General features: G+C 40.5%; 1 protein-coding gene across 1 annotated transcript in view; it reads left to right on the forward strand.

Annotated features, from left to right (window-relative positions):
• The window catches only part of LOC133452261 (importin-13-like), a 40,138-nt gene that overhangs the window by 16,058 nt on the left and 869 nt on the right, over positions 1–23,211 (forward strand). Inside the window, exons 3-18 of the mRNA XM_061731482.1 lie at positions 556–697; positions 2,032–2,198; positions 2,918–3,038; positions 9,758–9,905; positions 11,003–11,184; positions 14,718–14,744; positions 14,829–14,960; positions 16,096–16,242; positions 17,512–17,592; positions 17,676–17,813; positions 18,614–18,710; positions 18,791–18,843; positions 18,934–19,000; positions 20,144–20,202; positions 20,280–20,369; positions 21,170–21,351. Coding sequence (XP_061587466.1) covers positions 556–697; positions 2,032–2,198; positions 2,918–3,038; positions 9,758–9,905; positions 11,003–11,184; positions 14,718–14,744; positions 14,829–14,960; positions 16,096–16,242; positions 17,512–17,592; positions 17,676–17,813; positions 18,614–18,710; positions 18,791–18,843; positions 18,934–19,000; positions 20,144–20,202; positions 20,280–20,369; positions 21,170–21,351 — 1,833 coding nt within the window. The remainder of the gene's footprint in view (positions 1–555; positions 698–2,031; positions 2,199–2,917; positions 3,039–9,757; positions 9,906–11,002; positions 11,185–14,717; positions 14,745–14,828; positions 14,961–16,095; positions 16,243–17,511; positions 17,593–17,675; positions 17,814–18,613; positions 18,711–18,790; positions 18,844–18,933; positions 19,001–20,143; positions 20,203–20,279; positions 20,370–21,169; positions 21,352–23,211) is intronic.

Below are 23,211 nucleotides of genomic sequence, written 5' to 3' on the forward strand. Positions count from 1 at the left end.
GATGCCCAAAGTTGTAATGATGAAAAAAAAAATCGATCTTTAGACATACAAATCGATTTTAAGGAATTAATATGAGAATCAAATTAGAATCGGTAAATCGATTTTTTCAACACAGGCCTACTACAATATATAATGTAGGATTTCACACCATAGAAATACTTATTGATGAAATAAGAAAAAAATATACAGTCTACCTCCTAGGATGTTTTTCTTGATTTAAGAACAGAATATAACACAATTCAACGAAAATAATTATAAATAAATAACTGAAAATTATTTAAAGTAATAATTAAGTATTAAAGCTACACAGTATAAATTAAAAAATACAAAAACAAAGAAGAAGTAAACTAATAAATAAATAAAAAGTAAGAAGAAAGAGATAAAAGAGAGAAAAGAGGCGGGGGGGGGGGGGGGCGGGGGGGGTCAATGACGAAGCAGGCACTGGAGAGAGTGAAAGAATTTAAGAAAGGGAAGCCACTTATTATAAGATTTGTGACGTGCACATTTCTGAACCGTCTCAGTGGTCTGGGTGTTGAACTCCCGTGTGTGTGTCAGGGTTCTGCTGGAGCAGCTGGACCACTGGCAGGAATACCTGGCTCTGGTGAACATGATCCTGTTCTGCACGGGTTTCCCGGGACACTACCCCGTCAGCGAGACCACCAGCTCCCTCACACTCACCTTCTGGTACACCCTGCAGGTACGCAAACACAAGAAAACCACAGTAGGAAGAGCTCTCGCTTGTTCTCATTGCTTACCTTTTCCCTCGTGAGTTGCTCTTCCTCAACTCTTTTTTTTGTGATCAACGGTTTTTTATTATTTTGTTCATGCATACAATTAAATTGAACAGTTACGGACGCAATTGTATAGCACCTTTAAGTCACCCGTACCCCCACCCACCCTGTTGTGATCCAACAAGACAACAACTGCCGGTGGCGAAGAGCATCTCTGAATGCACAACACCGGATCCTGCAGTGTGGGAGTGAGAGGGGCAGGGTAACGGCCCGGGAAGGCGGGGGAGAGGTTTGTCCGTCAAGACTCTTTTCCCTGGCCCTGCCCCTTCTCAACCTTTCCCCGACCCTGCACCCCAACCTGGGACTTGCTGATTGTGCTGGAGCTTTGGGAGCTGCGTGCTGGCCTGCGGTCCCCACCCCCGGTCATCCCGTTGCTGCTTCCACCTGCCTGCTGTGCTGTTGACGTCCCTGACCACCAGTCTGGCCTTCGGCAGGAGGGTCCCCCGTTATGATCCTGGTCCTGCTCAAGGTTTCTTCCCTCCTAAAGGGGAGTTTTTCTTACCACTGTTTGGCTTAAGGTTTTTCTCCCACTAGGGGAGTTTTTACCTGCCATTGTTTATGTAATAATTGCTCGGGGGTCTGGTTGTGGGTCTCTGGAAAGCGTCTAGAGACAACTTTTGTTGTATTAGACGCTATATAAAATTTTTTTATTGAATTGAATTGAACAATAACACAACAACAGGACAAAACAAGCTACACAAGAAAAGCCAAAAATAAATAAAAATAAATAAATAATTGATAAATGTTCAGCCAATATTCAGTTCTTTCAGGTTTTCAATGGCATGTGTCCATATTTTGAATGTCCTGGTCCCGCACCATGAATTCTTGCCACTGCAAGTTCCATATGTAGAATGTCCATAAACAGATGAAACCAGTGACATGTTGGTAGATGACGTGGTGGTTTCCATCCAAGAGCAAGCATGTTTTTAGCGGCTGTTAATCCTGCCAGGTACACAACTTTATCTTTGTAATGTAAGTTTAGCTGAGAGTCACCATCAATCAGGACCCTGAGAGAACATGGGATTGCCTTTCCAGTGACATTGGATATATATTTACTGACTTTTTACCAGAAGGATAATACAGGCGGGCATTACCAAAACATGTGAAAGAAGGATCTGTGGTGTTACTTGAACAAAAACTGCAAAGAGGAGCAATAGCTGCAAAGCTCTTCCTGAACTCTTGACAAAGGACTTTAACTCAGACGTTTGTTTCTCTCTGTTATCCTTTCTTGAAATTTCAGGATGATATTTTGTCATTTGAGGAAGAAAAGCAGGGAGGATACCTGCAGATCTACCGGCCCGTTTACTTCCAGCTGGTGGACGTGCTGCTGCATAAATCCCACTACCCGTCTCAGGAGGAGTACGCCTCCTGGTCCTCCGACGACAAAGAGCAGTTTCGGATTTACAGGCGAGTGTGGGGACGTTTGCACCTTTTTCATGGTATTTTAAATCTGTCTTTAAGTCCAAAGCACCTGATAAGATTTGGATTTGCTGAAAATTTAGGAGGAACATCTAGTGTTTCCAGTAATCAGGGGGGATGGTGGATTTTATCATACGGGGACAGATAATTTGTGCTGATTACAAATAATATAATATATTACAAATAATAGCAGTGACCAAAACACCTGCAGAAATACTGCAGGAATGACATAGCAGCAGTTAAATGCAGCCTTCTGTAAGCTTTAAATATCCACTGGGCTTACATCAAATACATCAAAACACAACAATAAAAAACTCATCACTGGAAAAAACAACAATTTTCACCTGTTTCAAGTAGATTTTCACTTGAAATAAGTAGATTTTTTTGCTTGTAATAAGAAGATAAATCTTGTCCCACTGGCAGATTTTCCTACTTATTTCAAGGGAAAATTTACTAGAAACAGGTGAAAATTGTCAAATAAGTTATTTTTCTGGTGTTATTTTTCTGGTGATAACTAACGAAAGGGGGGATGGCAGTTTTACAGGGAGGAGGATTTGCCATCCCCCCTCATCCCCCCTCATCCCCCCTCATCCCCCCTCATCCCCCCTCAACTCCAGTACTGAGTGTTTCAGCAGAATAAAGGAGAACCTGTAGGGAATATTTGTGGCGTCAGATCCCTGCAGCTGACGGACATGTGGTCCTTACAGGGTGGACATCTCGGACACGCTGATGTACGTGTATGAGATGCTGGGAGCGGAGCTGCTCAGTAACCTGTACGACAGGCTGGGCCGGCAGCTCATGGACCCCCAGCAGTCAGCCGTGTGGCAGGTACTGGCATTTACAGTCCCATCATGCATACACCACATACTCAAAGTGATGCCAAACAGTTTCCTCGGGTTAAAATATCAGTTTCAGTTTCGTTTGGAGGAATATTTGATTATTTCCAGGGAGCATCGCCTCACGCTCTCATCTCCTGCACCTCCCACCAGTAAAAATCACCCCCTCCCCCAAGTCTCCATCTATTGCTCTTTGGCTTAGTGATGTTGGGTTTTTTATCAAATTGGAAAAGTTGAGATATTCAGTAAAGGGCAACTCAGTTGAATTTGTTCATAAATGGCAGTCCTTCATAGATTATTTTAACTTGTTGAATAGGGCTGGGGATCGATTCAAATGTCAAGAATCGATTCGATTCCGATTCTTAAGATTCAGAATCGATTATCAGGATTAGATTCGATTCTGATATTGATTTGGGTTAGTGTTATTAAAACTGTTTTTTCAGCTGTTGCATGAATTATATGACTGTAGTTATGCAACATATGAATACTAGTATTATATTGAGATTCAACGGCAAGTATTGCAGCTAATGATGCTGTAAGGACCAATCAGCTCCCAGAATGCTGATAGAACTGCTTTCAGAAACATCGTGGGTCAGAATTACCAAACAGATCCAGGGAGGAAACAGAGACGGAGGAAATCGGTTTTATTTTTTCCCTCATTCCATTTTTATTTGTTCCATGTTCGGTCTATTTTGGTTTTTAATTTTTGAGAATTTGGTTTTTATCATTTTTTGCAAATGTAACCCCAAGACAGTATATAAAGTAATGAAATATAGACAATTTATGCAATTATAAATAACACTTTAATGTTTTCATACCTTTAAACATACTTAAAGGCAAAAACATGGCACCAGTTATTCTCGTGTCCAACAAAACATTCCTTTTTTGGGCATAAACAATAAAACAACCAAAAGTTGTAATGATGGGGGAAAAAAATACATAAATAAATAAAAGAAAAAAGAACCCCCCCCCCCCCCCCCCAAAAAAAAAATCGATCTTTAATGTATAATGTATAATGTGTATCTTTGATTATATGTATCCACATTATGTTGTTTTTTCTAAAAAGATCAATAAAAAAAATAAAATCCCTCCCATCCCGATCTTCCTCCTGAGGCAGTCGTGTATTGCTTTCTGTCACCAAAGGAGAGGAGGGGTTTATGTTATTGTAAAGGTCTGATTCATTTACCAAGCAAACTTGGACCGGCGTAATGTTGCACCCTCAAACTGAGTCCCCAATCACGTCTGTCGGACTATTAGATGTAAAAATGACCAAATACACACAGGTATTAATTGAAAACGCAAAGGGGGCCGAGGTAAAAGACAGAACAAGTGTAAATCTTGCACAAGGTCATAAAAGCAGCGTAACCTCCACACCAGAGACCTCAGTCCAGGGGCCTCATTTAAAATGGAGTGCGTAGGATTCATACTAAAAGTGCACGTACGCTCAAAAGCCGAAAATGCCGTGCGCAAAAAAAAATCCGGATCAATAAAACCATGTGCACGCAGACTTCCACGCAGTCCAGCTGGAAGGTTGCGTAGCTGAATCCGCCCCTTTACACGCCCAGAAATGCATATGGATGAGCCTGCTGAGCATGCGCAGTGGCTTTCTGCAGCCTGTTTGGCGCAGATCCATGGTTTGGCGTCAGAATGAATGAGAAGTAGCAGCCACCGTGACACTGACTTTCACGGAGACCTAGATGCTGTAGATGATGTGGAGGACAGGAAAACCACATTATTTGGTGGTCACAGTAAAAGTTAGAATAAGTATATAAATAGTATACAATAAAATAAAGTGAGTGGGTGGCAGCACGCCGTTGCTGCGCTAAACGCCGTGACTTCCCCGGCGCAACAGGGGGGACATGCCCCCCGTCTTTTCAAAACCATGTTTTTTTTTCCCCTTACTTGTTACAGTTTAAAAACTAACGGTAGGATCAGCCTTAAATTGCAAATTATCAAGACACTGTATGAAAGCGATACGAAAACGGCCCCGCAGCTCCGCTTCACCCCCCGCTCCCCCTCCTCCTCTCCCGTCTCTCCTCAGAGCTGCTCAGGGCGGGTTTATGGTTCCGCGTCACCGACGCAGAGCCTATGCCGTAGGTGCGCGTCGCCGCGTACCCTACGCCGTAGGCTCTGCGTCGTTTTAACGCGGGACCCTAATTTAGGCACCATATACAAGCAGCACGTAAAGGTTTCACGCGCGCGTAAAACTCATATATGAAAAAAAATCTGTGTCCCTTTAGGGAAGAAATGAGGGGCTCCGTGGGGCTCCCTAAACGCAGCCCCTCATTTGTTCTGTCCTAAAGCGGTGGGTGAAGAAGAGGCTGCAGCAGCAGCAGCAGAGTCCTGACTGACAGCTGATCGTGTCCGTCTGTGTGTGAAGCTGTCACAGCTTCACACACAGACGGACACGATCAGCGCTATATTATTTTATTTTATTATTTTAAGCCTGACATATGTTGTGATATGTGACGACATTATTAAGAGTATGACATGAATCTGGCTTCATTTCACCACCTCACAGCCTGCCTCGCCAGTTCCCCGTGTCTTAAGTAAATTCTTACGGGAGGGTCCTGGTTGCCGTAAAGATACGCAGATTTTTCGGTTAGTTTTTTCTTTTTAGATCCGAGGATTTGCGTAGAAGGTGGCTTCCGCAACTTTCAGGCGCTTTTTCTGCGCAAGCAAGCTTTATAGATGAGGCCCCAGGTCCTGGAGGATCGCTGTCCTGCAGGTTTTAGATGTTTCCTGCTTCAACACACCTGATAAATGGATGTCTCATTAACAGACTTGTGCAGACCTGGGGCCGGATTCACCAATATGTTCTTAAGAACGATCTTAAGAAATGTCTTAGATCTAAAATTAAGAAGTTCATAAGAAAGTTCTTAAGTGAAATTCCTCAATATTTTCTTAAGAACCGTCTTAAGAATTGTCATTTCTTACGAATTTCTTATTTTTCCTACTTAAGAACTTCTTAAAATATGTCATTGCATTGCACGCGCCAACAAACAACATTTATACAGGTAGTTTGGTCTTAACCGTCAGTCACTCACTAAACATGGAGAAGGAGAAAAAGAGATGCAGGAACTTTTCAAGGTTATGGTGGATGAGATTAATGTGCAAAAAAAAATACTATTGGGGAAAATTAATAATAATTAACTACCACGCTAACTAACATGCTAACAAACAGTTAACAGGCTCTTTGTGTAATTAATTACAAAGTATATCCTCAAACTATGACCTACTAGTCTAAACTTGTCTAAAATGTGTTGAAAAAGGTGATATTAAAGTTTTACCTTTTCACAGAAGAAATCTTAAGACAGGTCAAGGTTGTCTTAAAGTTAAGAAAAAAGTCAAGAACAAATTTGAGAACTTTTATTTCAAGAATACCATTTATTCTTAAGTTGTTTCTTAAGAAGAAACTTAAGAAAGTTGAGAAAATACTTAAGAACTTTTTTGGAGAATATGACTTCTTTTTTTTCTTCTTAAGACTGAACTTAAGAAAAAAATGACACTTAAAGGAGCTTGAGGCTCCTTTTAAGAAATGAGACTCTCTAGCGCCACCCTTCACCACGACGGCCGTTGGGGGTACTGCAGCCAACAGTGAAGCCGGCACGGGAGAACGGGGAGAACGTGCATGCAGCGTCATGTGACGTCACATCCGCAGGACAGCGCGGGAAATTCTGGACCGAATTGCAGCACATTTTGCAGCACACAGCCTGTTCAAGGCAAAGGAGAGATACACTAGAGGACTCATTCTTTTGGGTTTGGAACGCTTCATCTGACATTATTACTAGAAAACTTAAAATGTATACAGATTTTTTTCATAAATCTTGCCACAATCCGGCCTCAAGCTCCTTTAAGAAGATTTTTTTTTTTAAGAATGTTTTGTTCCTTTGTGTTGCTCAACCCTCTAAAGCCTGCCATACACAGCAATATGCAGGAAATACCTTTTTGCGTGTTTATCATATAATGAAATCTTTAAATATTTCTAGAAAATATATTTGTATTATTATGAATACATGGTGTGGTTTGATTGATTTATTTTTATTATATTAAACTTTTTTTCTGTTATGAGGACAGGTGCAGAGGACTCAAAAATTCATGTCTCCAATACGATTCATACGGGATTATAGAGTGAAAGCAGCTGCTTTGAAAAGGGCTGTAGAGACATGGTTGGAAAGAGGGCCTTTGTGCTGTGATGTTGGGTTGTGCAGGAAAAGCAACACGGGTGTAAAGATGTGATCAACAGTTGAAAGCAAGTTGGCTTAAGGCTTTTCTCCCACTATGGGAGTTTTTACCTGCCATTGTTTATATAATAATTGCTCGGGGGTTTATGTTTATGTTTATGTTTATGTTCATGTTCTGGATCTCTGGAAAGCGTCTAGAGACAACATCTGTTGTATTAGACGCTATATAAATAAAATTTAATTTAATTTAATTGAAAACCTCCTTGCAATCTGAAACCAGAATGAAACTTTTGAACAACAGCATTTAAGCTGCCGTTTGACTGGAACTGATGGTGCTTTTCCACTAGTACCTACTCAGCCCGACTCCACTCTCCTTGCCCTCGTTTCTTTTCAATATCCAGATCAGAAGTAGGAGGTTGGAGCAAAGCTGCTGTGACGTATATGATTGTGCAACACAAACGAAGAAGACCCGGCTATTGTGGTCTTTCACCGCACAATAATCGCTTTTTAACTTTTTCAGTTTGTCTCGCCACTGCTGAAAAGTCCGTTTGTAGCCTTGAGCAGACATGGACTGAGAAAGCTCCTGGTATATGTTTTCATTCCTCGTGGCCCCATCCAGCTCTCTCTGGATATTTTCCTAAGCCACCAGGTTTAAGAACGTCTCCACCTCGGAATTTGACCACAGAACAGATTTCTGTGCTGCCATTGTTCTTCGAAAATAAATGAACTAGAAGCCATGAGTCGCTCTTGAAATGATGTCACAACCTGACTCAGACATCTGATTGGCCAACCCTAAGAACCAATCGGTGGCCTGTAACCGACTTAGCCGCTTAGAACCTCGGCAGAATAGTTACAGAAAAGTATCTACTCTGCACGTTAGACCACTGGTGGAAAAGGTACTGGTGGAAAAGCACCATGAGAGTAACCAAGATCTAAGAAATGGGCCTTGAGTGTGAAGGAACATCATAAACAGGGCTGCACATAATTATTTTGGTCTGGTGCTCAGAGGAGCCCCTGGATATGTGACTTGGGGCTCCAAAAACGCGGTGACCCGTCTCGCCGGATCGATAAAAGAGGGATGCAGGAATAAGTTATAGGCAAAATGATATTTATTCACTTATAAAGATGAATTAACAAATTATGGTGCATGTTAGTCTGTAGAGTCAGTATAAAAGTTACAGTTTTTATCGGCCAGATTGGGATGCTAAGGGGCCTATTTTGCACCTAGGGTTGCCAACTTTCAGAAATAGAAATAAAGGACGCCCCGATTTCAGCAGCACAGGCGCCAAAAAAAAGCCCCAAAACTTCTAAACTGCATAAAAATGTGTTTAATATGAAAAAAACGTGTTCTTTAATAGCATTGAACTTGCATGACTGTACAGACAGCCAAACATATAGCAGCTGAAATAGCCTCCTATGCTATGTATGTCCACATCAGCCAAGGTGTAGAATATTGCTTCAGGTGAAGAATATGGTGTAAAAGTTAACTTATTTCAATAATTCAACTAGAATATGGTGTAAAAGTTAACTTATTTCAATAATTCAACTAGAATATGGTGTAAAAGTTAATCTATTTCAATAATTCAACTGTAATATGGTGTAAAAGTTAATCTATTTCAATAATTCAACTTAAAAGGTGAAACTAATATATTACCTAGTCTTATTACATGCAAAGCAAGATATGTTGAACCTTTATTTGTTATAATTTTGATGATGGAATTGTTTATTGATTTCATAAAATATTCTCTAATTTATTTTTTATTTGGAGTTTTCATAAACTGTGAGCCATAATCAGAGAGCAGCGTCTTGCAGGTAACTGCTGCACGCAGTGACGGACACTGGCTGATTTATGGTTCCGCGTTGCACCAACGCAGAGCTTGCGGGGTAGGATACGCAGGAACGCAAATGTACGGTACGCGTCGCCACGTAACATCATGCAGCCACTTCTCGGCGAACACATGTTTTCTGTTCGATTCGGGTAGTGGTTCAGTTTGGCGTCTCTTTGTAGTTGGTGGTGGTGGAACACCAAAATAATTACTTAATGGCGCTTGCTTCTTGGACATTTTGACGAGACGTGTCGGGGTTTGTTCAGTAAAGCTGATCCTTACCTCTCTTCCTGCCTAACCCACCGCCGCAACGAGCATGGAGGGGGAGTAAGGACGCGTTGTGATTGGCCAGTATCAACTTTGAGTGGCAGTTCTGGGGAAAAGCTCTCCCAATAGATTTTTTAATATTAGTATTCTGGTCTGGCCACAACCAATAATATGAGCCCCAGCTGTTGGTACGCAAAAGCGCTTCGCAGCACAAGATTGACAGCGCACTGTGGATTTTGACGGCGCATGCGCTCTGGCAGCCCACTTATGTGCAGCCCTGATCATAAACAACTCTGAAATGATACAGCAGCATGTAAGACAGCATGTGATTGATTGTCACTTTGTGCTCAGGTTGTTTCGTGTGTATCTTTTCCACCTCCAGCTCTAGTTTCCTGTACGTAATATGTTGTTGTGTTTTTTTGCATCACCTTTAGGACACGGAGGCCTTGTTGTTCGGCTTCCAGTCCATCGCTGAGACCATCGACGTGAATTACTCCGATGTTATCCCCGGTCTGATCGGCCTGATCCCCCGGATCAACATCAGCAACATCATGCTGGCCGACACCGTCATGTACACCATAGGTACGTTCTAATGTCAAATCCTCAAAAGGAGCAAGTTTCAGACCAACCTGATCTCACAAAAATCCGTGAAATGCCCACGACCTCTGAACAATATTTTCCGTGGCGGGGCCACGGAAAGTGGTAATATTCCGTGTGAGCACCACGGATATTGTAGCTATGCAAAGTCAATTGGGATCCGTTGTCGTGATATACACACGGATTTTGAAGTTCAATGGACGTATTATTTTGGTTTCTAAAATGTTATTTAGTTTTTTCATCACCACTTGGTTGATTATTTATCATTACATTATTATTCTTTATATATTATTATTGAATATAGTGGCTTAGTTATGAGTTTTTGTAACCATGTTGCCGCGCAAGTTACTGTTTGTTACTGTCAGTTTGTAAAAGCACGTGTTTTATTGAGGTTTTAATGGTGTTTTGATGATGTTTTTACACTATTTTGATGGCGAGTATTTAACCACGTTTTGTTTGCTGTTGCCATGACGACGGAGGTGACGTAACTGATGTGAATTCCTTTTTTTTATTATTTTTTTTATTAATTTATTATTTAATTAATTATTTAATTTATTATTTTTAGCACAAACCACAACCGTTTCCTACTTGTAACCCAGTGGTGCCTTAACCTAACCAGACCTTAACCAGAGCGTCGTCAAAACACAAACTATTATTATTATTATACTATTAATGGCTTTTGAACCAGGGAGTGGAGATATTTAAATTCATTATTTTAACCATTCTCCCATTTCATCAAGCGTTTGACACACAGGGAATTCCCTCCGGGCGTCCCCTCTACGTCATAGTGACGAGTCGGGATCCTGAACATCACACCCTCATTATGAATGGGGAATTTCTAAACTATGATCAAATTATAGTGCTCAACCATGGTTAAAACGTGACTTTTGGGGGGGTTTTTTATGAATTTTTATGGCTAATTGTATAGGTATAATATCTGTGGCAGCACCACGGAAAATATTGGTAAGAGGTCGTGGGGATTTCACGGATTTTTGTGAGATCAGGTTGTTCAGACTGTACCCTACTGCTGATCAGCTGTAAAAACCACATTATCTTCTCACTGCACCCCCGTTAATGAGCAGGGTCACTAGCCGAGTGGCTGGCTGACCACCCGGTGATGCTGGGGGGCATATTACCCATGGTGCTGCAGGGCCTGGTGAAGGCAGAGCTGTCTGTGTCCAGCGTTTCCACTCTGAAGAGGATCTGCAGGGAGTGCAGGCAGGACCTGGGCCCCTACGCTCAGGACATCCTCACCGTCTCCCAGGTCTGACAAACTCACGCTGGTCCGTGTACCAGCAGGCCATCCGGTTTTTGTTTTGAAATGACAAAATAAAAATAGAGAAATAATCCAAAATAATCAGTTTCCCATCTTTTGTTTTGATAATAAAAACCGGAAAACGGATCGTTATCCATTATGCAATTTCATTGATGTGTTTGAAAATCGAAATTGGGAATTAAAACAGCGAGTGGAAAACTCTTTTCTCTATTTCCTATTCGTTTCCAAGGATACTGAAAACAAAGATTGGACAAATGGGGGGATTGCACATGCGCAGTAATAAATGAAGTTGTTTCTGGTTCTTTTGTTCATCAGATTGAGAATTAACAGTTTTAGATTTTTTTTAATGTTGAAACAGAAAATAAATCAAATATGAAACCTGGGAGTGAAACATGAGTTTAATCTGTAATCTGTCTTCACTCCGTCATGAAACTGCAGTGATGTTGTGACAGTCCGTTCAGCTGCAGCGTCCAATCAATAATCAATAACATGTACTGAACCCGGTCCGTGTATCTTTTGGTCATTGGATATTTCCGTCATGAGTGGGAATCAAAAAACAAAAAACGATTGGTTTATTTGATTTTCCTTTTAAAACAAAAAACAAATATTGAATACACTGCATTTTTTCTTTTTCTGTGTTAATATGATTTAACAAAGATTCAAAATACGCTTTTATTTTCGTTTTCTATTTCATATAAGAAAAATGAAATCCCTAGTCAACAGGAAGGAAAAAACGAACCAAAAACAACCGTTTATTCATATTCGTGCACCGGAAGCTGGCATTTACAACCGAGTGAACTTAGTTCTGGATATTTAACAGGCATTCCTGTGACAATTCTCTCCAGGGGAAGTTTGATTTTAATATTTTATTGGTCGGGTTTACGTGACTCGGAAATGGCTCTGTATGCTGCAGTTCGGGTAACCATGGCAACCATAGCGGCGCTGAAACAACAGATTAAGGATTATTTTTTAAAGATTGATTAAGGACTTGTTCCACAGCGGTTTGACGCACAATGACATTTCCTGCACGTTGCAGCAGATGTGTCTCCTGCAATGGTCAGAAATGAGCGTCAGAAGATTCTGTGCTCGGCATCATCTGAGGAGAAAAAGGCTACGCAGAGCTGGAGAGCGCTTTGATTCAATCTATTTATGAGGTTTTTATTCAGATGTCCACAGTATATTGCAAATATACACACTGCATGCGACGCGAGCGAGAGTCAGCGTCAAAAACAGTTCCATTGCTTTATTTTTTATTGCACTGTCTATACTGGTTGCGAGCGACGCGGCGTCGTTTTGAGCTGGACTTTTGTCGCACGCCCTGCTTCTATTTTCTTCCCGTCGGTCGCGTAGAAAGCCGGTTGAAAGTTGAAAAAAAAGTGTAAAGCGCTGTAGGAAACAGTCATTTCAATACAAGAACTTCAATAAAGTGGCAGCTGCTGGAGGGAGATCGCCAGGCTGGAAGGTTCTGATAAGATAATAAGATATAATAAGAATCTTATCTTAATCTTATTAGGGCTTAATTTGTCCCGGATCCTGCCGGATTGATCGTGTCCTCTGCTTGTTCCCCACATCCCAGTAATGATCTGACATGCTGACATGTTTGCACCGCACGCCGGTCACTCCAGCTGTTCGCTGTTTGATTGCGTAATCACACGCCGTTATTAATTGTTCGGTTTTTTCCCCACTTATTCCACCGAATAATAAGCTTGTTTTCTGTTTAGAAAGTACAAACGTAGGGAGATTACAAGTAATCACCCATCTTTTACTTGTCCCTTTACTCTTTTAGGAGTCGGCTAATGTTAGGAGTTTCTTTCAGGAGCGCACGGGCGGGTGAATAAAGGCTGATTTATGGTTCCGCGTAAAAACGACGGCGGAGCCTACAGCGTAGGGTACGCGGCGACGCGCACCGTTCGGTGACCGCGCCGCGTACCCTACGCTGTAAGGTCTGCGTTGGTGTAACGCGGAACCATAAATCAGCCTTCTAAAAGGCGAGTCTCAGCTGTCAATCAAAAGAACGTGGTAGAACGTGGGGCCGATAACGCGTTCAGAGCGGGTCCGATGCCACGCATTGCGGCGCGACAGTCGGACGCTCGCATGCAGTTAGGACAGGCTGTTAGGGAGCCGTAGCCTAATTTTTGTTGACAGCTTTGTACTGAACACTGATCACCCCGATCACGTTTGCAGTGTACACGTTTAAAACCCATTAAGCATGTCGGAAGGCCGTTGTGGCTGAGTTTTGTCATTAAACGCCATAAAACTTCTGTCGGACTCAGCGTAGCCTACTTCTCTGTCAGCAGCGCGTCATGCAAATATAGGCTACAGGACCTAACAATAAACTCTCAAGCGGCTCTTAAAAGTACAGGAAAGCCGCAATACCGGCTATCTGTCTTCACTGGGGGTGCTTGCTGAAGAAGGTCGGGTTGGAAGAACCTGAGAGAGCTCCATCAGCCATACCATGAATTCCGGCGTCAGGTAAAGTTTGTGCTGCAGTGCAATTAATACATATAATGATAATCACGTGGATACCTCACGCGTGGGACTAAATTAATTCTTCCAACCCGACCTTCTCCAGCATGCACCCCCAGTGAAGACAGATAGCCGGTCATTCGGCCATGATGAATCAAAGCGCTCTCCAGCTCTGCGTAGCCTTTTTCTCCTCAGATCATGCCGAGCACAGAATCTTCTGACGCTCATTTCTGACCATTGCAGGAGACACATCTGCTGCAACGTGCAGGAAATGTCATTGTGCGTCAAACCGCTGTGGAACAAGTCCTTAATCAATCTTTAAAAAATAATCCTTAATTTGTTGTTTCAGCGCCGCTATGGTTGCCATGGTTACCCGAACTGCAGCATACAGAGCCATTTCCGAGTCACGTAAACCCGACCAATAAAATATTAAAATCAAACTTCCCCTGGAGAGAATTGTCACAGGAATGCCTGTTAAATATCCAGAACTAAGTTCACTCGGTTGTAAATGCCAGCTTCCGGTGCACGAATATGAATAAACGGTTGTTTTTGGTTCGTTTTTTCCTTCCTGTTGACTAGGGATTTCATTTTTCTTATATGAAATAGAAAACGAAAATAAAAGCGTATTTTGAATCTTTGTTAAATCATATTAACACATAAAAAGAAAAAATGCAGTGTATTCAATATTTGTTTTTTGTTTTAAAAGGAAAATCAAATAAACCAATCGTTTTTTGTTTTTTGATTCCTACTCATGACGGAAAAATCCAATGACCAAAAGATACACGGACCCCACTCGCTGTTTTAATTCCCAATTTCGATTTTCAAACACATCAATGAAATCGGATAATGGATAACGATCTGTTTTCCGTTTTTTCCGTTTTTTATTATCAAAACAAAAGATGGGAAACTGATTATTTTTGATTATTTCTCTATTTTTATTTTGTCACTTTAAAACGGATGGCCGCGAAGTACACGGACCTCACACCCTCACAGCTACCGGCATCTCTTTTCTTCCAGATTACGATCTGATAACTGTTGTGAATGCTTCTCTTTAGGATGTGCTGGTAAAAAAAATCCACAAGGTGGGTATATAAGCCTGAACAGTTGAATATTTCCATGTTAACGTGAGGGAGCATGACTGCATCAACCTGTGTGTGTGTGTGCAGAGCAGCCAGTGCATGTGGCTGATGCAGGCCTTGGGTTTCCTGCTGTCTGCTCTGCCTGCAGACGAGATCCTGGGCCCACTGCACTCCCTCATCACGCCCCACGTGCAGCAGCTGGACACGCTGGCCCACGAGGTAAAGGGAGGGAAAAGAGGCTGTTGCAGCAGTGATATTATCCCTTTCACATTTGAAGACGTTTTTCTATGTTTCTCATGAATTTGTACGGAAGAGTATTAGGGCCAGGCAGGAGAAAAATAAAAATAATATTTTAGAGGAGGAAGATTTTTTTTTTTATTTTGTACTTCGAGAAAAAAGTTGAGAAAAAAGTCAAAATGTCGAGATTAATGTTGAAGTACAATTTGGAGATAAAAGTCGAAATGTCAGGAAAAAAGTCAAAATTTCAGTAATATAGTTGAACAACAAGGTTCAGAATCCAAGAATTGGCTTTACGATATTAATTTGAAACACATAACACACATATGCAGTTGCATAACTTCAGAAATATACCCTTAACGTTCCACTCCAAGGATGTAAGTTAGTTAGTTAGTTACGGCTGCTGCTGCAGAGCTGACAGTCACTCTGCTACACTGCAAAAACTCAAAATCTTACCAGGAATATTTGTCTTATTTCTAGTTAAAATGTCTCACTTTTAGTCAAAAAATCTCATTACACTTAAAACAAGAACAAGAACAAGAAAAATAACTTATTACTTATATATTGACCTGTTTCAAGTAAATTTTCACTTGAAATAAGTAGAAAAATCTGCCAGTGGGACAAGATTTATCTTCTCATTAAAAGCAAAAAAGTCTTGTTCCACTGGCAGATTTTTCTACTTATTTTAAGTGAAAATCTATTTGAAACAGGTGAAAATTGTTGTTTTTTCCAGTGATGAGTCGTGTTTTAAGTGTAATGAGATTTTTTTACTAAAATGAGACATTTTAACTAGATAATAAGACAAATCTTGTTAAGATTTTGAGTTTTTGCAGTGTAACTGGATTTGATGAGCCAGAGGAGACATTTCCACAAAATTGAATTTCAACTTTATTCTCGAAATTTCGACTTTATTCATGCAATTTCAACTTCATTCTTGAAATTATATTTCAACATTATTCTCGACATTTTAACTTTTTTCTCGACATTTCGACTTTTTTCTCGAAGTGCACAATAAAAAAAAATCTTCCCCTCTCAAATATTTTTTCTCCTGCCTGGCCCTAATACTCTTCCGTAAGTTTGTGCGTGCAAGTAACATGTTGTTTCTCTCTCCCTGGAGCCTAATCCAGCCAACAAGCAGAGCATGGTGCAGATCCTGGGGATGCTGTCCAGCCTCTTCAGCACTCTGGACGTCAGCAGACATGCAGATGGCTCGGAGGGAGCGGCCGCTGCTCGACTCATGCCCTCACAGAGCCCTCGTCATCCTGTGAGTCTGCAGGAAATGAGCATTTAAAACAAGAAATCCTTTGCTATGCTTTCTGGAATAAAATCCATTCAGTTAGAGATGATTTTTGGGTCAGATGTTGCTTTTAACTGGGATCAACTTCTTTTTGGGTTTGCACACTCTGTATCTATGCTGGTGGAATCAAGATACCTGTTTGGTTTGCTAAGTCTAGCTGCGCGAAAAGTATGGAGGTAGATTTGTGTCTTAATTATTCTATTTTAAAAAAAAGATTGCTTCAATCAAAAAACATATTTTCAATTTAAAAAAAATTCACTTCAATCAAAAAAATGATTTCAATCAAAGAAAAAAGTGTTTGAATGCAAAAAAATATTTGAGACAAAAAAAAAATTTGAACACTGTTTTTCTTTGATTGGAAATGTTTTCTTTGATAGAAGTGAAGTTTTTTTTGTTTGAAGCAACTTTTTTGATTGAAGTAGTGTTTTTTGTGTTTGGGCCACATATTATGGGTAGGACATTTGTGTCTTTATCATTTAATCAAAAAAGAAGTTGCTTCAAAAAGAAAAAAATATTTTCAATTAAAAAAAAATCACTTCAATACAAAAAAACTTTTTCAATCAAACAAAAAAAGTGTTTGAATGCAAAAAATATTTGAGACCCAAAAATTTGCATTTGAACACTTTTTTTGGATTTAAAATATTTATTTTGATTTGAAGTGATTTTTTTTTTTATTGAAGTGAAAAAAGTTTTGAAGTCTTTTTTTTGATTGAATCATTTTGACACAAACATCCAACAGTGGGCGGATGCTTCCTCATTGGAAAACTTGACTTCTATAAGAAAAACAGTGTTCAAATGCATTTTTTTGAGTCTCAAATATTTTTTTGCATTCAAACACTTTTTTTCTTTGATTGAAACATTTTTTTTTGATTGAAGTGAATTCTTTTTTAATTGAAAATATTTTTTTTGATTGAAGCAATCTTTTTTTTTGATTGAATAATTGACACAAATCTACCTCCTTTGTTTGAGATGTATTTCATGTACCCATTTGTCTTTATATAAAGTTTTTTTTTCTCTTCATCTTAATGAAAACACCCCGTGTTTATGTTTTTGTTCTTTTTTCTGTTTGCAAGAAAAAGAAAAAAAAGAAAAATGGATCGCAGTAGAGATATAATGATATAATGCTCGTGTGATTGCGAATAATAAAAAAAAAAGAAATTGAGATATGCACCCACAAAAAAAAAAAATTAAAACAAGGAAACCCTGGATATTCTTTCCTAAATCTAACCCTTGCAGGTTATGGTTGTGCTGCAGCAAGTCTTCTCCCTGATCCAGACCATCCTCAGCAAATGGCTCCATGACTCAGAAGTAGTTGAGGTAGGAGGGGACGTTCTTCCTGTGTGTCTATGCACGTACAAATCCCTGTCTTTAATGACTCACTGTCCCTTCCACCGCACCAGGCAGTGTGTGGGGTTTTTGATAAATCCGTACGAACCCTCCTACACGATTTTGGGCCCATGGTGGCCCAGCTGAGTGAGATGCTGGGCCAGATCTACAGCGCCTTCCCACAAGCCCCAGCCCTGGACCTGGCACGCCAGGTACGGATGAAGGGATCAACCCCTCTAGCCAGTACTCGAGTTGTAAAAAGAAATCAGGGGGGATGGTGGATTTTATCATATGGGGACAGATAATTTGTGCTGATTACAAATAATATAATATATTACAAATAAGAGCAGTGACCAAAACAGCTGCAGAAATACTGCAGGAATGACATAGCAGCAGTTAAATGCAGCCTTCTGTAAGCTTTAAATATCCACTGGGCTTACATCAAATACATCAAAACACAACAATAAAAAACACTTTTCTGAACTTATCAATATGACTCTGTCCTTCACAGGATAAGTAACATGGATCACTGCAAAAACTCAAAATCTTAACAAGAATATTTGTCTTATTTCTAGTTAAAATGTCTCATTTTAGTAAAAAAAATCTCATTACACTTAAAACAAGACTCATCACTGGAAAAAACAACAATTTTCACCTGTTTCAAGTAGATTTTCACTTAAAATAAGTAGAAAAATCTGCCAGTGGAACAAGATTTTTTTGCTTGTAATAAGAAGATAAATCTTGTTCCACTGGAAGATTTTCCTACTTATTTCAAGTGAAAATTTACCTGAAACAGGTGAAAATTGTCACATTTTTCTGGAGTTATTTTTCTGGTGATGACTAAATGTTGAAATAGCAGTAAAACCACATTCATTGATGATGATTTGATGATTTTTATTTTAGGGGTTTTGCCATTCCCCCTCATCCCCCCTCAACTCCAGTACTGCCTCTAGCCGGCTGTTGGGATACGTTCCCGTCTCCTGTCTTATTTATTTATTTGTTTTATTTTTAGATGGTTCACATTTTTTCTGGAGAGGAGCATCACATCCCCGACATCAGAAACCTCGTTGAAGTGTTGACCTCAACCACACTTGCTTTATTTCAGCAAGGTATTGAGGGCTGCAGAAACAAATCCCATCATATACTCATTTGAAGCAGAACTTTAACATGTCGGCTATGTTGTCGGCAGGTCCGAGGGATCATCCGGATATTGCAGAATCGTTTTTGCTCCTCCACGCTCAGGTTGGTTGCATGCACCCGTACGTCTTTGTGCACATCTGCATCAGACAGTGTTGGCCTGACTGCAGCAGCTGAACTTCTGTTGACCGCTAGATTCTTAAAAGGAAGCCTGCTTTGTACCTGTCTGACCAGCTGGATGTTAAAGCGCTGTTTTACTGCGGTAAGTATTGGTATCTGCATGTACTGGCTCTGGAAATGGAATGTGTAGAAATAATTTAAAAAAAAAATGCAAATAAAAAAAAAAACGAAATGTTTCTTATATTTAGTTTTGTTTTTTTGCAGACAATTTTACGGAAGAGTATTAGGGTCATGCAGGGGAAAACATATTTGAGAAGGGAGGATTTTTTTTTATTGTGCACTTCGAGAAAAAAGTCAAAATGTCGAGAAAAAAGTCGAAATGCCGAGATTAATGTTGAAATACAATTTCAAGAATAAAGTCGGAATTTCGTGAATAAAGTTGAAATTTTGCCTTTTTTCTAAACATTTTAACTTTATTCACGCAATTTGGACTTTGTCAACATTTCAACTTTTTTCTCGACATTTTGACTTTCTTCTCGAAATTGTACTTCAACATTACTCTCAACATTTCGACATTTTGACTTTTTTCTCGAAGTGCATAATGAAATAAAAATCTTCCTCCTCTAAAATATTATTTTTATTTTTCTCCTGCCTGGCCCTAATACTCTTCCATACAATTTGAACCCCAAATACTTAACGTTTTTAATTTAACTTATTTTAATTTAAGATAAACCCATCTTTGCATTTCTGGGCTGCAGCACACTAAAAAAAGGTTAAGAAAAATAAAATTTTTATCACTTCATAACATTGCAATCCCTTCTCACGTCCCTTCCAATGTGTCTGTCGTTAAAAAAAAAACAAGAAATGAAGAGTTTCATATTTCGTATCCTTCTTCCTGCAGAGTGCCTAGCTAGACCAGTTAAAAAACTGGGTAGGACTTTCTGGCACATCACTTAACCTGGTTGGGGTTCTGACTAAAAGACAGGGACTGTTTTGTGTCTTCAGGTCATTATTAATCTGAGCTAACAAAAATAACGTGTGGAGTTCCCCAAGGTTTTATTCTGGGGCCTTTGTTGTTCAACATCTATATACTACCACTCAAATTATGAAAAAGAAAACTATAAATACACAAAACTACACTACTCAAAAGGAGACTATAATTCAATGCAAAAATTGATCAAATTCATTGATCAAAATGACTGGATGTGCCAGGATGTTTTTCAGTTAAGTCACTCAGTAGCCGGTTTTAATCAGTTACATATGATCTCTTCCTGCTTTTCTTTAGGGATTCTGTCCATCAAGTTCCCAGAGACACCCACTGTAAAAGCTGCCTGCCTGTTCTTCGTAAGTCGCATAAAAGTGCACGAATTCTTGTGACAAATCTCCAGTGTAAATACTTGCAACTGCATCCCCCCTGGCAGACAGAGTTCCTGAGTCGCTGCAAAGACACGCCGGCGCTGAGTGATGTGCTGCAGACGGACGGGAAGCTGCTGACGGAGACCGTCCTCCAGGTGAACCCCATGTTTTCAGATCAGTGGAATGGAACAGAAACGCGTGTGCGACTTCTAACGCGATTTCACGTGATTGTGGCGCAGTTCTGCCTCGTAACCGGTACTGGAGTTGAGGGGGGATGAGGGGGGATGAGGGGGGATGACATCCCCCCCTAAAAATAAAAACAGTCCAAATCATCCCCCCTGTAAAACTGCCATCCCCCCTTTCCATCCCTTATGTCATTTCATCAATGAATGTGGTTTTACTGCTATTTCAACATTTAGAGTCATCACCAGAAAAATAACACCAGAAAAATAACTTATTTGACAGTTTTCACCTGTTTCAAGTAAATTTTCACTTGAAATAAGTAGAAAAATCTGCCAGTGGGACAAGATTTATCTTCTCATTACAAGCAAAAAAATCTTGTTCCACTGGCAGATTTTTCTACTTATTTCAAGTGAAAATCTACTTGAAACTACTTGAAAATTATAGTTTTTTCCAGTGATGAGTCTTGTTTTAAGTGTAATGAGATTGTTTTTACTAAAATGAGACATTTCAGAAAAGTGTTTTTTATTGTTGTGTTTTGATGTATTTGATGTAAGCCCAGTGGATATTTAAAGCTTACAGAAGTCTGCATTTAACTGCTGCTATGTCATTCCTGCAGTATTTCTGCAGGTGTTTTGGTCACTGCTATTATTTGTAATATATTATATTATTTGTAATCAGCACAAATTATCTGTCCCCATATGATAAAATCCACCACACCCCCTGATTCTTTTTACACCTGGAGTACTGGTGGTAACAGCAGCTTGTTCTGCAGGCGGTTGGAGGAGGGTCCCCCCGCAGCCTGACGGAGCACTTCTCGGACGTGCTGCTGAATTTAAACAGACATTGTCCGGCCCTGCTGTCGGAGTGGCTGAACGAAACCCTGCAGAGCCCGGGGTTCCCCTCGGCCCGGGTCTCCACGGAGCAGAAGCTCAGCTTCACCCAGCAGCTTCTACGGTAACACCGGACCCAGACCCAGGACTAGGGACGGGAATCCAAAACCGCTTCCCAGGGTTTCAATTCCTTGGAATCGTTTGCCTTTTTTGCAAACGATTCCCTTATCAATTCCAGTGCATTCGCGCCCAGCAGGAAAACATGGCGAAAAAGCGGCATAAACGCTTGAAAGTTTGGTTACATTTAACCAAAAAGGAACAGGGCGACTTGTTGTTCTCCACAGCTGGAGACACCATAAGTCCAGTAAGATCGCGTATCCTTCCTGAAAAAGCAGATATGCTTATTGTTCTGCAAAAGAATTGTTAATTCTTCATAGTTGATGGTTGCCGAATTGCACAATGCACAGTTCCATTGGACTTGAGTTGATCGTATTTGTCACTGGCTGACGTAGTTTTATAGAGGGTTTGCATTGACGTCACTTCCCCACTGGACCAGCCCCCTTACTCTCACTGAGTGGTAAAACATCAGCAAAAACAGCTGCAACTAGTGGAGAAGACGAGATAACATACGATTATGGGCTTAAATTAAAGGCAGTTGGACTTGACAGTGACCCGTACAGTTACCCCAAGAACCAGTGGTCCATGGACATTAATATTTGGTACAGTTACCAAGAACCAGTGGTCCATGGACATTATTATTTGGACACCAATCCAGTTTCCTGATATTTATACGTACTTAATTTCTAGGCCGGGGAAATACATGAAGCAAAGCTTGAAGGAATACAAAAGTCTTGACGCTTGGTCCGACTTCAAGGCAGGATTTGTTGTAGAAATTAAAGTGATGAGGACACTGAACTTTATGATTTGACCGTTTAACGTTAGCTACCCAAAAATCCAACATTACCTGATACAAAATGGGAACCACAAATCCACGTTTCAGTGTCTGGAATCCAGTTGTTTCTGTGAATTGCAGAGATCCATTTGTCTCTCTTAAGCTTATTTTTCATCAGTCTGTAAAACGATAACTCAGATTTCTTGATAAATCTATGAGTACAGTCGATCGCACAACAGCTCTTTCCCATTTTAGATGTTTTCCAGTTGCTCAAACTGAAAGTTTACACTGCCACTCGGTCTTTCTGACACTCTGTCTTTCTGACACTCGGTCTTTCCGACACTCAGTCTTTCCGACACTCAGTCTTTCTGCCACTCAGTCTTTCTGACACTCAGTGGGCGTAACCCGCTGTGAAGTTGCATCTGTGACGTCATGTGCATTCCCTCTATTGAAAAGGGAATCGTTTGCAAATTTTGCAAACGATTCCAAGGAACTGGGACACTGGGAACCGGTTCTGAACAAGAACCGGTTCTCCTGTCCATCAGTTGTTGGAGCCGAGCATTTCTGCCTCCAGATCAGATTTGCACGTCAGCCTCCGACTTCAGTGCACCATTAATGGATAAGTGTTACTAATGGTGTTTTACACTAGTACCTACTCATCTCGACTCGACCTCGTTTCTTTTCAATTCCCAGATCAGAAGTAGGAGGTTGGAGAAGCTGCTGTGACGTATTTGATTGTGTATCTAAAGGAAGAAGACAACAACACTAAAGATGTAGAACCTGGAGGAGATGATAGATGTGCTGCTGGGTCTGTGGCTTGTGTTTGATGTCAAGTTAAAAGATGAGAGTGAGAGAAACTTCAAGCGGCGACGCTTTTTAATTTATTTTAGTTTGTCTCGACGCTGCTGAAAAGTCAGCTGGAGCCGTGAGCAGCTATGAAGAGACAGAGCTCCTGGTAGATCTGGTCGTTCCTTATCGCCCGTCTAGATCCCTTTTTAATTCTCTCCTCAGCACCAGGTTTATGAACATCTGCACCTCAGAGTTGGATCAGGAAACAGACTTTTGCTGCCATTGCTGGTTGAATAAAATGAA

Source organism: Cololabis saira, chromosome 10, assembly GCF_033807715.1.
Source record: "Cololabis saira isolate AMF1-May2022 chromosome 10, fColSai1.1, whole genome shotgun sequence".
Taxonomy (NCBI): Eukaryota; Metazoa; Chordata; class Actinopteri; order Beloniformes; family Belonidae; genus Cololabis; species Cololabis saira.